Source organism: Bubalus bubalis, chromosome 3, assembly GCF_019923935.1.
Source record: "Bubalus bubalis isolate 160015118507 breed Murrah chromosome 3, NDDB_SH_1, whole genome shotgun sequence".
In the NCBI taxonomy this organism is placed as follows: Eukaryota; Metazoa; Chordata; class Mammalia; order Artiodactyla; family Bovidae; genus Bubalus; species Bubalus bubalis.
In genome coordinates, this window is record NC_059159.1 from 64,208,574 (window position 1) to 64,224,815 (window position 16,242).

At 37.0% G+C, this 16,242-nt stretch overlaps 1 protein-coding gene across 6 annotated transcripts in view; it reads right to left on the reverse strand.

Annotated features, from left to right (window-relative positions):
• The window catches only part of NEK1 (NIMA related kinase 1), a 130,696-nt gene that overhangs the window by 104,561 nt on the left and 9,893 nt on the right, over window positions 1–16,242 (reverse strand). For all 6 annotated transcript variants that reach the window (XM_045164971.1, XM_045164970.1, XM_045164972.1 and 3 more), the window contains 7 exons: window positions 13,825–13,922; window positions 12,871–12,954; window positions 12,687–12,754; window positions 12,480–12,566; window positions 10,196–10,250; window positions 7,749–7,949; window positions 3,234–3,294 (listed from right to left, as the gene is read on the reverse strand). In XM_045164971.1, the coding sequence (XP_045020906.1) occupies window positions 3,234–3,294; window positions 7,749–7,949; window positions 10,196–10,250; window positions 12,480–12,566; window positions 12,687–12,754; window positions 12,871–12,954; window positions 13,825–13,922 (654 nt within the window). The remainder of the gene's footprint in view (window positions 1–3,233; window positions 3,295–7,748; window positions 7,950–10,195; window positions 10,251–12,479; window positions 12,567–12,686; window positions 12,755–12,870; window positions 12,955–13,824; window positions 13,923–16,242) is intronic.

Sequence of the window (16,242 nt, forward strand, 5' to 3'; positions counted from 1 at the left end):
TGTCAATGCCTTCATAGTGACTATTTTACACTAAAGCCACTTTCTGAAAGAAGCAAAAAGCGACACTCCTCTAAGATGCTGAAATTTCGCATATAGAAAAAGCACACCCCTAAAACTGATGGTGGATGATGATTGTACAAATCTGTGAATATACTAAAGCACACTGAATCATTGACTTTAAATGGGTAAACTGAATTTTATGTGGGTTACATTCCAATAAAGACATTAAAAATAAATTTTATAAAGAATTTTCCATATCTTAGAAATTACTCTCAAAAACAAAACATAAACTTCAAGAGCAACTGTTAAACAATAATTCCATCACTATGAGAATTAATATTTGCTTCTTATATAGTCTGAGTAATGCCTACACCTACAGACCCACTGAAAAACAGGTACTTTAAAAGAATCACTATAGCTTAGGGTCCCAGGAAACGAGTACATTTTATGCACTGCTGGTAGAAGTAGAAACTGGTCAAAATGTTCAGAAAACAACGTATATCAAGAAACAATGTTTACAGGGGCTCTGTATCAATCTAGAGGGGTGAGATGGGGAGGGAGGTGGGAGGGAGATTTAAGAGGGAGGGGATATATGTATACCTATGGCTGATTCATGTTGAGGTTTGACAGAAAACAACAAAATTCTGTAAAGCAATTATCCCTCAATTAAAAAATAAATTACAAAAAGGACAATGTTTATTAATTGATGTCAAAAAACTAATTAGAGAACCACAAAAATATATACACATTCAGCATTATATATCAATATTAAACATTTACTGAAGCCCAGACAGGGTTTAGTCTTAGAACAATGGCAAACTGAAGATAAACTGTGAAGACTAAAGTAATGAAAATGGAAGTCTACACTTCACATTCCTCAAAGAGACTGCTGCTGCTAAGTCGCTTCAGTCGTGTCCAACTCTATGGGACCCTGTGGACAGCAGCCCACCAGGCTCCCCTGTCCATGGGATTCTCCAGGCAAGAATACTGGAGTGGGTTGCCATTTCCTTCTCCCTCAAAGAGACTAAAGGAGGTCAAAGAGTCCCAGCTGCATTCAGGAAAGTGAAAGTGAAGTCGCTCAGTCGTGTCCGACTCTTCGCGACCCCAAGGACTGCAGCCTACCAGGCTCCTCCGTCCATGGGATTTTCCAGGCAAGAGTACTGGAGTGGGGTGCCATTAGACCTCCCTGAAGTCCTTTCCTCCCTGACTCTTTCTCCCTGCTCAGCCCTACTCCCCACCCAGTCTGCCCTCCACCCCAGGGTTACACCCTGTCTGAGAACCACGTGATCGATCTCTGCCAACCAGCATGCTTCTTCTTTAGGAGGGGAATGGAGAAAAAAATTTAACTAGGAGTTTACAAGGAAATACTACCATTAAGCTCTGTTCTTCAAAGAATGTTTAACTGTATTAGAAAATGATCAAGATATAATATTGTGAATTAAAAAAAACCCAATCTTTCTTTATAACACAACCCCAATTTCCAATCATTATGCATATGTTATTGAAATATATATACCAAATAAATGTATTAAGAGTAGGGTAATTTTTATTTTCTTCTTTTTGATTTTTATAATGACATATTACTCAATTTCGTGAATGCTTATAAAAATAAAAGCAACATTAGCCATTTGACTGGCAGTTTATATTCACAATTAACGTGTGTAGAAGACCTGAGAATAAGTTTTTCTAAACACATACTTCAATTGTAGTGTGACAGGAATTAGGAAATGTGAGGAAAAAAATTTTGCCTCTGAGAATTGTAAGCTTCTTTTCGAAGACAGGTACACAGCCACACCACTGGAACCTGGCTGCATATATTAACATAACCACATGCGTGCCAGAAAAAGGGCAAGAGGCACCAAAGCACAAACAGGAGGGGTCCCAGGAGACCACAGGAACAGTACCCTGCACCCCCTAGAGAAGAAGGAGGGCTACTCAGCTCTCATCTGGCTTCTGAGTATTCCCCATTTCAGAGGTGCGCCTCCCAGGAGGAGGAAGTTTCCTGTCAGGAAGGGAGTCCACGAGGGGCTCGACAACTCCTATGTCAGCACCTTGAGTCACACACTCCTCCAGCCAGCTCCTCCCACTAGGGAATCCCGCTCCACTGCCCGGGAGGCTCACCCACTGGGAAGACTGTGCTGACCCAGGGATTCCTGTCTGTGTGACAAGGAGGCTTTGATGAAGATGTGACTTCTCATGAGACAAGAGCGCCAAGAGGGACATGCTGACCCTGCCTTGTGTCTGTCTCATGAATGTGGTTCCCACTGGGCTGATTGTCAGGATGGCCAGCTTCTTTAGGCTTAGAGGTGTTTAAGAAGAGCTGACACATCTGGCCTTCCCAAGAGCACATTGCCACTCCATGTTCAGCTGTTATGGGCTCAAGTTTTATGATATGGAATTCATTTTTATTAATGTATTTTTACTCACAATGGAGTATGACATGCAAAGCATTATGCTTAAAAAACCACAATCTTCAAGTCTTAATAACTTCCATGGATTTCAAAAATCCATCTGAAATCACTCCATGGGGAATAAATGATTTCCCTCTCAAAAAGATATATACATAAACAATATATAACCATGCTGACAATCCAACAAATAACTCCACTGCTGATGGCCCATATTTAAAAGAATAACTATCCTTGCTAAGGTGTCTGACTTCACACCGATTTACTTTTAAAGTATTTTACAATATTAAATATTTCTTAAAGAAAATTATTTTACATAAAGATTTGCACTGGAGCGTCCCTGGTGGTATAGAAGATAAGAATCTACCTGTCAATGAAGAGGACATGGTTTTATCTGTGGTCAGGGAAGATTCTACACACCTCGGGGCAACTAAGCCCATGCTCCACAACTACTGCTGCAACTAAAGCCAGTGAGACCCAGTACAATCAAAAATTAAAAAAAATAAATTAAAAAAAAGTATTTGCACTTAGGGCATTATATAACATTTCATAACAATATTCTCAGAATATAAGCTGAACACTTGAATAAGAAAGAAGATTTCAAAATAGAATTCATTTAAATGAAGGCAGATAAAATGGAAACTTTGTTATTAACTTATCACATATCATAAAAAAATTTTGGATTCATTTCCTCTGGATTAGATTTATCATACAACTACCCCAACTTATTTTATCTACAAATATCTCCAATATAATTAGTATCAAACACATACTGTATTTGATTATCACAAACACAGGAAAGGATTCATGTTAAATTCCATTTACCTGGTAGAGGTTGTGCTCCAAACTTGGAAAATGTTTTTAGACAAAATTCTTCTGCAATAAGCTTAAATTGAAAGAGGTGGGGGGAAAGTTAGAAAAGATGTGAAATTTTCAAATTAAAAAAATACCTAGCCATTAATCAGAATACATTTTTTTTCTTTTTCAGTCACAATTATGCTGCCAAATAAACTGTACTAAAATCTAAATTGTCCATTCATCAAATTTCTCTTATGTTAATTTCTTTCCAATCTTACCAACTTATTTATCATTTCTCTGGACAAGCTTTCTTCTAGAATTAATCAAATGCAGATATATAGCAGAAAAATCATCAGAAGAACAGAACATTTCTGGTGAACAGTGAAATCTAAGTGGTGGGTACATAACGAGATACCATGTATTTACTAAGCATGTCTGTCAAACATTCTTGTTACTAGTAGCCATCATCTGCCCTCTTTTCTTTCCATGTTACATATTCTATGTACATATCAGGCTTGAGTATTTTCTTTTGTTGCTGGCTAGCTGAATTCCTGACTCTTTGGAAAGGACCCTGATGCTGGGAAAAACTGAATGTGGGAGGAGAAGGGGACGACAGAGGATGAGACGGTTGGATGGCATCACGGACTCAAAGGACATGAGTTTGAGTAAACTCTAAGAGTTGGTGGTGGACAGGGAGGCCTGGCATGCTGCAGTCCATGGGGTCACAAAGAGTCGGACACAACTGAGTGACTGAACTGAACTGAGTTGAATTCCAGTGCTTCAGCCTTGAGACTATCTATTTGTCTGTCCTAACTGTTGGTATGGGAGAAAAGAAACTCAGAGAGATTGACTGAAGTCATTCTTTCTTCGACTGTGTGGATCACAATAAACTGTGGAAAATTCTGAAAGAGATGGGAATACCAGACCACCTGATCTGCCTCTTGAGAAACCTGTATGCAGGTCAGGAAGCAACAGTTAGAACTGGACATGGAACAACAGACTGGTTCCAAAGAGGGAAAGGAGTACGTCAAGGCTGTATATTGCCACCCTGCTTATTTAACTTATATGCAGAGCACATCATGAGAAACGCTGGACTGGAACAAACACAAGCTGGAATCAAGATTGCTGCGAGAAATATCAAACCTCAGATATGTGGATGATACCACCCTTATGGCAGAAAGTGAAGAGGAACTCAAAAGCCTCTTGATGAAAGTGAAAGTGGAGAGTGAAAAAGTGGGCTTAAAGCTCAACATTCAGAAAACGAAGATCATGGCATCTGGTCCCATCACTTCATGGGAAATAGATGGGGAAAGAGTGGAAACAGTGTCAGACTTTATTTTTTTGGGCTCCAAAATCACTGCAGATGGTGACTGCAGCCATGAAATTAAAAGATGCTTACTCCTTGGAAGGAAAGTTATGACCAACCTAGATAACATATTCAAAAGCAGAGACATTACTTTGCCAACAAAGGTTCATCTAGTCAAGGCTATGGTTTTTCCTGTGGTCATGTATGGATGTGAGAGTTGGACTGTGAAGAAGGCTGAGAGCCGAAGAATTGATGCTTTTGCACTGTGGTGTTGGAGAAGACTCTTGAGAGTCCCTTGGACTGCAAGGAGATTCAACTAGTCCATTCTGAAGGAGATCAGCCCTGGGATTTCTTTGGAAGGAATGATGCTGAAGCTGAAACTCCAGTACTTTGGCCACCTCCTGTGAAGAGTTAACTCACTGGAAAAGACTCTGATGCTGGGAGGAATTGGGGGCAGGAGGAAAAGGGGACGACAGAGGATGAGATGGCTGGATGGCATCACTGACTTGATGCACATGAGTCTGAGTGAACTCCGGGAGTTGGTGATGGACAGGGAGGCCTGGCATGCTGCAATTCATGGGGTCGCAAAGAGTCAGACACGACTGAGCGACTGAACTGAACTGAACTGATTCTTTCTTCTCCAGTAGCTGTCAAAAACAATAGCACACTGCACCATCAATTTGTGCTTGAAAATGTTATTTGTAACAAAGGAGTCTTGTACAACACCCACACTTCAGAGATTGTAGCTATGTCCTATATTAGTGGCCTTTAACTGCCAAATTTTAACGGGCTTTCTTGCTTACTAATGTATTATCTTGGTAGTAACAGTTAAATCCACAGCTCTGTTTCCTTAAGATTATTTGCTCATATGGATATTCTGTTAAAAGTCAGAGGATATATGACACTTCCCTCTCATCTCATGAACATTTAAAGTAATAAAACTATGATTTTGCTAGATATCTGATTCATAGAACAGTTTAACAGTGATCATTTAAATCAACAAAGGTCACACAAGTTATATAAGATAATTCCACTTTCAGGTGACCATGCTGCTGCTGCTAAATCGCTTCAGTCATGTCTGACTCTGTGCGACTCCATAGACGGCAGCCCACCAGGCTCCCCCGTCCCTGGGAGTCTCCAGGCAAGAACACTGGAGTGGGTTGCCATTTCCTTCTCCAATGCATGAAAGTGAAAAGTGAGAGTGAAGTCGCTCAGTCGTGTCCGACTCTTAGCGACCCCATGGACTGCAGCCCAGCAGGCTTCTCCGTCCATGAGATTTTCCAGGCAAGAGTATGGGGTGCCAATACTAATTGACTTGAGATAGATTTCTGATAAATCGTGTTCAATTAAAATTCAACTCAACATGGGGAGGGAGGAGAGAGGAGGGTTCAGGATGGGGAACACATATATACCTGTGGCGGATTCACTTTGATATATGGCAAAACCAATACAATATTGTATTGTTAAAAAATAAAATAAAAATAAAAAATAAAAAAATTCAACTCAACAAGTATTTATTATACACCTGCACGCAAGTAGTAGAGGAGGAATCATGAGTCAGCAATCTATTATACATACATATACATGCCCACACACAGTGGTTTGCAATCATCTTCTACTAGAGAAAGAGCAATTATAAAGATAATATATTAGCATAGTAAAGTGATATATTGATAATACTTAACATATATTGGGTATACTGAGTACTTAATAAGTATTAGACACTAAGCACTTCACAAGCATTATCATTTTTGACTCTGGTTACCACTTCAAGGCATTATTAATTAGATACATTTATAATCCCATTGTTCACAGGTGAGGAAAGGGAGGCAGACAAATGTTGAATAGTCTTACTGTTAGAAACCCAAGAAGACAGAGAATATAGAAAGATGGATACCAGGGGCCAGGGAGAGGCGGAGGGGAGTTACTGATTAATGGGTATAGACTCAGTTTTCTAAGAGGAAGAGAGACCTGGAAATGGATGAGGTGACGGGTGCACAGCACTATGAACGCATTTAATTGTACACTCAAAACTGGTGATATTAATAAATTTTATCTTATATCTATTTTACCAGAATTAAAAAAACAAAACTAGAAAACAAAACAACAGAAACTGAAGAGACAGAGGAATAATTTTGTGATATTTTGACTAAGAAATACATACTTGGTAAGCACTCAGTTCCTGGCACACAGCTCCTAAAATCCTTGAAATTTCCTTGGTGAGAAGCACATAAAGGTGCCTTTTGTTGTTCAAAACAAGCCCGTTTGAGACACACCAAAATTTGTTAATGAGATGACATTTGGAAAGCACCTAAGGATGGAAGCTGGTTGCCAGGGAAACCAACTCCCTGATTAGAGGGTTAAAAGTTCCAATGTCACTGCCCTCCCCTAACCAGGAGAGGAAAGGGGCTGGAACCAATCACGAAGGACCAAAGATTTACTGATCATGCCTACTAATAAAGACTCCATAAAAAACCAGGGAAAAGGTTCAGAGAACTTCTGAATTGGCAAACATTCAAGGGGGGACCCCAGTTCCCGCACTTAGGATGACTCCAGACCTCATCATTATGTACCTTTTTTCCTGGCCGTTCACCTACATGCTTTATAATAAACTGGTGAATGGAAGTAAATTTCTCCAAGTCTTGTGAGCTGCTCCAGCAAGCATATGCTTTACTATATGCTTTATAATGAACTGGTGAATGGAAGTAAATTTCTCCAAGTCCTTTGAACTGTTCCAGCAAGCACATCAATGGAACCAGAGGCAGGGGTCATGGGAACCTGACACATAAACCGGATGGTCAGAAGCACAGGTGACAACCTGCCACTTACAAATGGCTTCTGAAGTGGGGGTGGTCCTGTGGGAGAGACTGAGCCCTTGAACTGTAGGATCTGATGCCACATCCGGGTACATAGGGTCAGGACTGAACTGAATTCTGCCTGATGTATAAAAACTGCTATACACATGGTGACGAGAGGTATCAGAAGTTATGCAGTAAGTGTTAAGAGGAAACAGAGGAGGAATGCAAATGCACAACTGGAAAGCAAACAGGAAGGGGAAGAGTAGCAGGAAAACAGAAAGGAAAGTGACTCCAGCACAGCTGGGAAAGGCATGCACCACCCAGAGCTGCAAAGAGCTCTCCTCCAAACAAAAGAGGCCACGCCCCAGTCAAGCTCCACAACCCTGCTGCTCAATTTAACTACAAAATTAAAAAAAAAAAAAAAAAAAAAACACATACCTGAGGGGAGAGAAACTTTTCAATGCGTTTGGCTATAAAACCTTTCTCCAATATGGAGTTGACTGATGGTCTATCCCTAGGATTTCTTTTAAATAACTGAGAGAGTAAACTGCGGAGATCGTAAGAATAATGCAAAGACACGGGTGGAAAAGATCCAGATATTATCTTCAGTACCAGGTTCTTCATATTGCCAGCTTCAAACTAAAATTGAGAAAATAAATGAAACATATGAAACATAGGTTGAAAATGTGAGTATCAACAATGAGAAATAGAGTTTTTCCTATTAACAAACAACAGAACTGCAACCTTCTTTCCAATATTTTAATCAGCACATGCTCTCCAGAGCAAGATTCACTTGGTTATTTACGAACACATTTAAAAGAAAATACCAGTTCTCATGAAATGGTATAACCTGCTCTAAGATTAGCTTTTACATATTCAAAAAACTGAAAGATGGAAGACAGGTACTAATCAAAGTAAAGGGTTTATAAAAGATAACAATTACCAAGGTGGTAAAACAAGCACACCTGGTACTCTTCATGTAAGATCTGCCTTCCTGTGCCCCTGCTGTAGCAACCAGAATAGGAAATTAACTAGAGAACTAAAAGCCTTTGGGGAAAATGAAATAAATAAAGGTATTAATTAATTTCCTTTTATACATTGCTCATTATTAAAAATAATTAAAAAATTGTGTGATGCTCCCAAAAGCCATATGGAGTCATCAACATGGCAAGTATTCCAAAGGGGAATATAAACCTTATCAATGGAAACATATATTTTAGGATTAAACACAATATAAACTCTAACTGAAGTGGGGGGAAAAAAAGGTGGGCAGTTTAAAATCTAAAAGGATTTTAGATTTTGAGAGTAAAATTAAGCTTTTGAGATCTCAGTTAAAATGGTATGGAACAGTTGTACACTTATGTTAAAATAGTATGAAGTAGGCAATGGTAATTATACAAAGTATAAAAGAGTTCTCTTAAATGTTGAGTTCTCCTAGCACATAAAATATGATATTATTTATTAAAATGTGAGTACAATTCAATCGTCTAGAAATGTCTATGTACCTAAGAAGGAATCCTAAATGCAGAAACAGGTTATTACTCTATTTCTTCACTACAGTGAAATTTCGCTTATCTCTCAAATGATAAGCTCTTCATAAAATAAAGATTAATGACTTACTGAGTTTCATGTGTCCACTTAAGGGTAAATAACTCCAAAATACAGAAGCAACAGTGACAGAACAATGCAAATGAAAAGACTTTTTAAAATAGGTTTAGGGAATTCCCTGACGGGTCCAGTGGTTATGACTCTGCATTCACAGCCATGAGCCAGTGTTCAATTCCGTGGTCAGAAACTAAGATTCCATAATGGCAAGGTGCAGCCAAAAAAAAAAAAAACACCAAATAAATAAAAATATATAGATTTAGACCTAAATCACTATATGTCACAGAAAAACTGACCAATTTCTTAAAATGTAGATCTGATATCTACCAGGTTATAGCACTTTGGCAGTCTATGCTCTTTTCCTTAAGAAAAATAAAATCTTAAGGTAATACAATGGAAGACAATGCAACCATGAAAAAACACAGCAAAAAAAAAAAATACTCAAATAACATCAGGCAATAAAGATAGGCTAGAAAATTGCTTATACAACACAATGAAACTTATGAGGGAAAAAAAAACCAAAAATGGAACTCATTTTATAAATTATTCTAGAAGAAAATCTGGAGAGAAACAATTTACAAGCAGACATTACTGACTAGAGCAATCACTTTTGATATTTATTCACTTCCTTATGGTTTTATTTATTCCTTTAAGTTTTCTGTAATAAAAATATGTTACTGTTTAATCAGTAGAGAAAGCATTTTTAAAAAACAAGATTTTAATATGGAAAATGATTAAAACTGAACCTACTTAGAACAAGAACTTCCCCTTTTTGGTAAATAATGTGCCACCTAAAAAGTAAAAATTTTAAAATACTCTGAATTAAAGACTACTTGCATCAGTAAAATCACCTCTCCCTAAATATGCTGAAAACTGTTCTTTAGATAATTTCAATTCTAAAGTCAAATAATTTGGATGTTTTGAGAAAAATTACTAAAATGAAATTAATAGTCTGTTAAGCCAAAATATCAAATTCATTATGCAATTAACATTTAAAAGATAGCAGATTTGTCTTTAGAAATAATTTTCTAGAATGAAGTATGATATATGATATTATAACAACATATATAACCATGCATATGTGAAATACGCACATATGTTAAGGGAAAATTGATTTAGATTTACACCTCAGAAAATACTGAGAAATTTACAAACCAACAGAGAAGAGTAATTCCTAGTACAAGTGGGTCATCTGAAAGATGGCAAATGAGTTTTTTTAAACAAATATTATAGGGTTTTTTTTACACAATTTGTAAAATATTTCACAAACTTCTACTTACTGCATGTTTAAGTGTGCACATCTCATAAAGGACACACCCCAGAGCCCAAATATCACTAGAAAACAGAAAAATGAGAGATCTCCAAGGATCAGAAATTACTTTAAAAGATTTTCACTTTAAGAAGACAAAGCAGCTTGAAAATATTTTGCAAAAATACAGGTTCCATAAAACGTGTTCTTTCAAACTTAAAATTTCAACCATAACTAAATGACAAAAGCAGGTATCCCAGATTAGAAAAATAAGTTGCCTAAATAATTACTTTAAGTATCATTAACAAAACAATATTTAAACAAAATCAGTAAATTTCAGATATTTCAGTTTTCTTATTTTGCAAAAAATCAAAATGCTTTATTTAATCATTTGCAAAATACAATTTCTTAAATATTATAAAGTAAAATACTGCTTTAATGAAGAAAATATTCATTTACTAAAAGTAAATCTGAAACAAATCTGTGACAACCAACTAAAAAATGTTAAAGAGTAAATACATTAATTTATTTTCTAATTTCAAGACTTAGTTACAGTATCATCTTTATCCACAGTCTCTTCTGCTCTTTTATCTTAAATAAACAGATATTTTTATAACTAAAAGACTATTTCTATTTTTAAGAGAGAAAAAAAAAAACAAACCCTCACAATTCAGAGCCACAAGTCAAAAAAAGCAAAAACCACTGCTCTTGGAAGTTGAATGTACTGGAAAAGAATAAAGCCCATTATTGAAATCCTAAAGTTATCTACCCAATCTCTCACAAAAATCTACAAAGTCAAAACTGTAACCCCAAAATCTGTTTAATTTTAAGATTCCATTAAGATAAAAAAGTAAATGTAAAAAGCCTTTACTAACTTGAACATGTTATAAACTAAAAGCTATAAATAAAAACATTAATGCTGCTGCTGCTGCTGCTAAGTCACTTCAGTCGTGTCCGACTCTGTGCGACCCCATAGACGGCAACCCACCAGGCTCCCCGTCCCTGGGATTCTCCAGGCAAGAACACTGGAGTGGGTTGCCACTTCCTTCTCCAATGTATGAAAGTGAAAAGTGAAAGTGAAGTCGCTCAGTCGTGTCCGACTCTTAGCGACCCCATGGACTGCAGCCTACCAGGCTCCTCCGCCCATGGGATTTTCCAGGCAAGAGTACTGGAGTGGGGTGCCATTGCCTTCTCCGAAAAACATTAATGATCTTATTAATAAAATTCTTTAAGAAACATCTGGGAAAATATGAATTTACAAGCATAATTAATGATGTTTATCCACTACAGTTTTAAAGCATTTTTTTCATAAAATAAATTTTATATAAAATTCTCCAAGGGATGATTAAATCCATTTCAAATTTAAAGACTAATATTTTCATAACTGAATCACCCAAAAGACACTGAAACAGCATTAACATGTAAAATTACTTTAGCTCAAAGAAAATACTGCTCTCCTTTAGAATATCCACTAATAAAACACTCCATGGACTTGACTGATCATCGTAACTGATTTAAATACATTGCTCAGATGATGCTTTCATCCCTTCTGCTCAGGTCTGAAATACAGTTTCCCTACCCTCAAAAGAAAAGGGGGGCAGGGTGGATAGCAATCCTGAATACATGCATTATTGCCAGCCACCACCTCCTTTTAGCCTTGTAGGGTGCTTTCAAAACTAAGGTGAATGTTTCTGGGTTGGGATTTTTAAATGTGTGTGTGTGAGAGAAAAGAAAAGGTAACTGGAATTCAGTGGCAGAATTCCTCTTCCTGACACACACACTATTCAATCTGTTAGCCATACTATGACTCAGTGATTAGGCATTTGGACTTGGGAGTCAGATGCCTGGGACTATGAAGTCACTTCACCTCTTTCTGCATTTGTTTTCCTTCTAAGGAAAGGAGGAATGACAAATACCTACAACTCACAAGGCTACTGTGAAGATAAAAAGAGTTAATATATACAGTGCATTTAAAACAGTATCTGGTATACAGCAAGTGTTCAATAAATATCAATTATTGTCATTCAACAGGAGGTAACTATTATGAAAAGAAAGACAAAGAAAGCACTGTTTCCCATTATAACTTAGATAAGAAAGTAATTCTTTCTATAGTTCCTTCAGCAAGAGAGTGAAACAGCTTCTTTACAATTCCCTTCATTATACATTAAAAAAGTATATATACATATGAATACATACATATGTGGACATATGTCCCTTAATGATTTTAGAATAATATTCTGAAACCTAATATAGTATAACAATGAAAGATTTAAAGAAAATATTATACAACATGAAATAAGTATCATTTTAAATACCTTTTATTATTATAAGGTTTATTTTCACAGATTTCAGGTGACAAGTAGTATGGGGTCCCTATGCAAGTTCGAGCCAGCTCTACAGTACTAGAACAAAAAGAGAATTATTGGAGAAACTTAAGATACTTAAAGATATTATAAATTATCACAAGTATACCACCATGGATTAAAACTTCACTGAAAACATTGTATCAAACCAAAGTTTACCTATTAAGAACTCTAGCAATTCCAAAATCTCCAAGTTGTATTGTTCCATCTCTGGTTAAAAATATGTTCTGTAAAAGAGAAGGAAAAAAACCAGAAATATTGTTATAGTCCAGTCTTTGCCCAAGACAATGCTGACCCAATGTCCGAATCTACTTAGAAGTTAGTAGTGACAGAAAAAACATACCTGTGATTTTATGTCTCGATGAAGAATTTTTCTATCATGTACATGTTTTAGGGCCAAACATATCTGTACAAACCAGTCCAAAATCTAGGGGGGATAAATCAGATCATTTCTTTAAAAATTTATATTTCACATTAGTCTTTCCTTGTTCATTAAAAGAACTCAGGAATATCTGGGGAAGAGAGGATCTAAATCCTTAAAAAAAAAAGTTATAATTTTTAATTTCATCGTAATTAATGTCATTTACATCAGGTAGATATTCAAATCAACAGTCACATTACATGCAGTACACACACTACATTTAAATGTAAGAACTGCTCCTAAAGCATATTTTATAAATCAGAATTAATATGGAAAGAAATTTTCAGAGAAGAATGAAAAATGGAAATACTTTATATTTTAGGATAGTATGATGGTGAGTGACTTTTCTTTGTTGTTAAATATACCACTTTTCTACAAAAGTAAAAATCACGAGAGGGAAAAAAATCAAGCTGGACTACTGGAAGATACCTCTGACTTCTTTCTCGCCCTACATTCATCACATATAAATACACACTCTGCAGTTGGCCACTTGAAAGTAAAAAAGCTGAATTTCTACCTCGCTTCTAACACCAAAAAAAAAACAAAAAAAGAAAATCCAAGTAGATGGCACTTTTAAAAATGAAAAAATTAAAGAACAAAGTGAGGAAGAAAACAGAGGCTGATTTTCTATAATATCTTTGACTGACACAGGACTCTCAAAACATGATACCAAACCCACAAGTCACAAGAAAAGTTGCCAACATAAATTATAAAACATCTCATGAGAGCAGAAATGTGACTGCAGTGCTGGAGTATGCGGCCAAAACTCAGTCAGCACCTGTAGTTATAAAGAAACACATGTATAAAAAATAAGCTTTGAATGACTTCTCAACAACATTCATGGATTAAGACTCAATAGCCTATATGCTAACTCACCTGGTCCTCTTGAAACAAAATGCCCTTCTGAGCATTTATTCTTTTGAACAGATCCCCTCCTTCACAGTAATCCATCACAATGTAGAGAGAGCCATTTTCTACAAAATATAAACATTACATTTCTTTTTTAAAATGTTTATTGAAAGCATAGCTATATTAAAGGTACCTAAAGGTTAACTGAACTGTGGTGTTGGAGAAGACTCTTGAAAGTCCCTTGGACTACAAGGAGAATCAAACCAGTCCATCCTAAAGGAAATCAGTCCTGAATATTCATTGGAAAGACTGATATTGAATTGAAACTCAATACTTTGGCCACCTGATGTGAAGAACTGACTCATTAGAAAAGATCCTGACCCTGATGCTGAGAAAGATTGAAGGTGGGAGGAGAAGGGGATGACAGAGGATGCGATGGTTGGATGGCATCACCAACTCAACGGACATGAGTTTGAGCAAGCTCTGGGAGTTGGTGAAGGACAGAGAAGCCTGGCGTGCTGCGGTCCATGGGATCACAAAGAGTCAGACACGACTGAGCAACTGAACTGAAAGGTTTAATAGAAAGCAGCAATTAATTAAATGTGTTCCACTAAACTAAAAATAGAGACACAGAAGAAATGCAAAAGGCAAAGTATGTATACTGGTTGTATAGACTGTGTGATAACTTGGATTAACAGGCAACTCCATCATTAATGATTTTTCTACCAAGAATACACCAATCCAGTGGAGATCACTGGATGTCCTCACTGACATAAACATATCTGGAATATGTACAAAATGCAGACAGATATATATGATTTCACTTAATAGATATAACTTCTTAAACATCATCTTAAAAAAACAGATTTTTCCACACATTTGTCAGAAATAGGTAATCTTGGTTTCCAGTTGACAATTACTTTTCACCTTTGTTTCATGCACTTAATTAAATGTCAAATAAACACAATAACAGATGCTATGACTCAAACGAAAGACAGTCTCTACGCCCAGGGAACTCTCTTTTTCTATATCTGTGAACAAACATAAAGATGGGGCACTTCCCTAATCATCTTTATGCTTCAGTCCACAGAAAAAAAGACATCCATGACCCTTCCAGGGGTAGACAGGACAAGAAGGACACCTCTCATCCTTCTCCCCGCCTTCATTCTTCCACAGGAATAGGACTACAGGACCTTTTCCCCGGCAGGAGGAGCGGCCAGGGTCACTTGTCACAGCTCAAGGTCAGCCCTCTTCGAGCTCACTTCTCCTGCTGCCTCAGGCTCATAGCCTTACTCTCGGTAGGCTTGGGTGCTGGTCTTGTTACTTTCCATGCCCACATTCTTCCTGGATACACTGCTTCTAATGTGCCAAGGGCTGGGAACCTACATGAAGGAGCTAATTAAGCTGTATAACTGTTTATAATTGACATGAAAAGAACATCCAAATACACATATGAGAAGTCAGTATGTGGAAAAAAATGCAGAAAACCTTATAATCAACTGCTTATAAAAAATATGTATAGAATGTCACCATTTACACAGCATGCGAAACATACATAAAAAATTAAGCATAGTATGCTATGACTTACATATGCTTAACATTGCTTAGAGTACATGTGGAAGGAAACTCAAGACAGTAGTAACAATGGGTACCACCAAGAGGTAGAAACAGGTAACTTAAAGAGAAGTAGAAGGCAGACTTTTTACTGTTATGTAACCTTTGAATTCTGTACAATATGCATTTATCAAAAATTAAAACTATTACAAGATTAAAAAAAAAAAAGATGTATCTGTGTGTGATAGACACAGACAGACAGACACAGAGACAGAAAGGACAGGTTAAAGAGGACCTGAGAAAGGAATGGAGAAGCAATCCTGAAGGAAAATACCTGAGTTCTGTAATATTTTCTGTTGCTTAAACATTTACTATTTGTTTTGGGATAAATACTAGCTAAACCTAAGGTTAACAGAGAAGTCTTTTCTCCATGAGGGAAATACTAGTCTGTTTTGTACTCCATCATTCAAACATCTGGGTACCAACTACTAATATGTGGCAGGCACTTTGAGTGAGATGCCAGGGATACAGAAATATAAAACACAACCCCTGTCACCAAGGGACTCACACAGCACTGAAGAGACACCCTCCAAACCCCTCCCCCCCCTCAAAGAATGAACACCTAGAAACTGCCTGAAACTGAGGCAAAAAGACTGTTAAGCAAGTGACAAAGCCTTGATGCCTATTAGAAAACCACCAGGAGTTTAATAGCGAACAGGAAGCTTGACCCCTCAGTGAGCACACCTGCAGGAAGGCTAACCTCAAAATTCTAATACTTTTCTCCCTTCATTGCCCCTCACTTGAGAAGCTGAAAATAACCCCAGATCCCCTAACTCCCAGTCTTCCCTAGTACTGAAGTAGTCAGTGACCCCATTTTGCCCACTATGACCT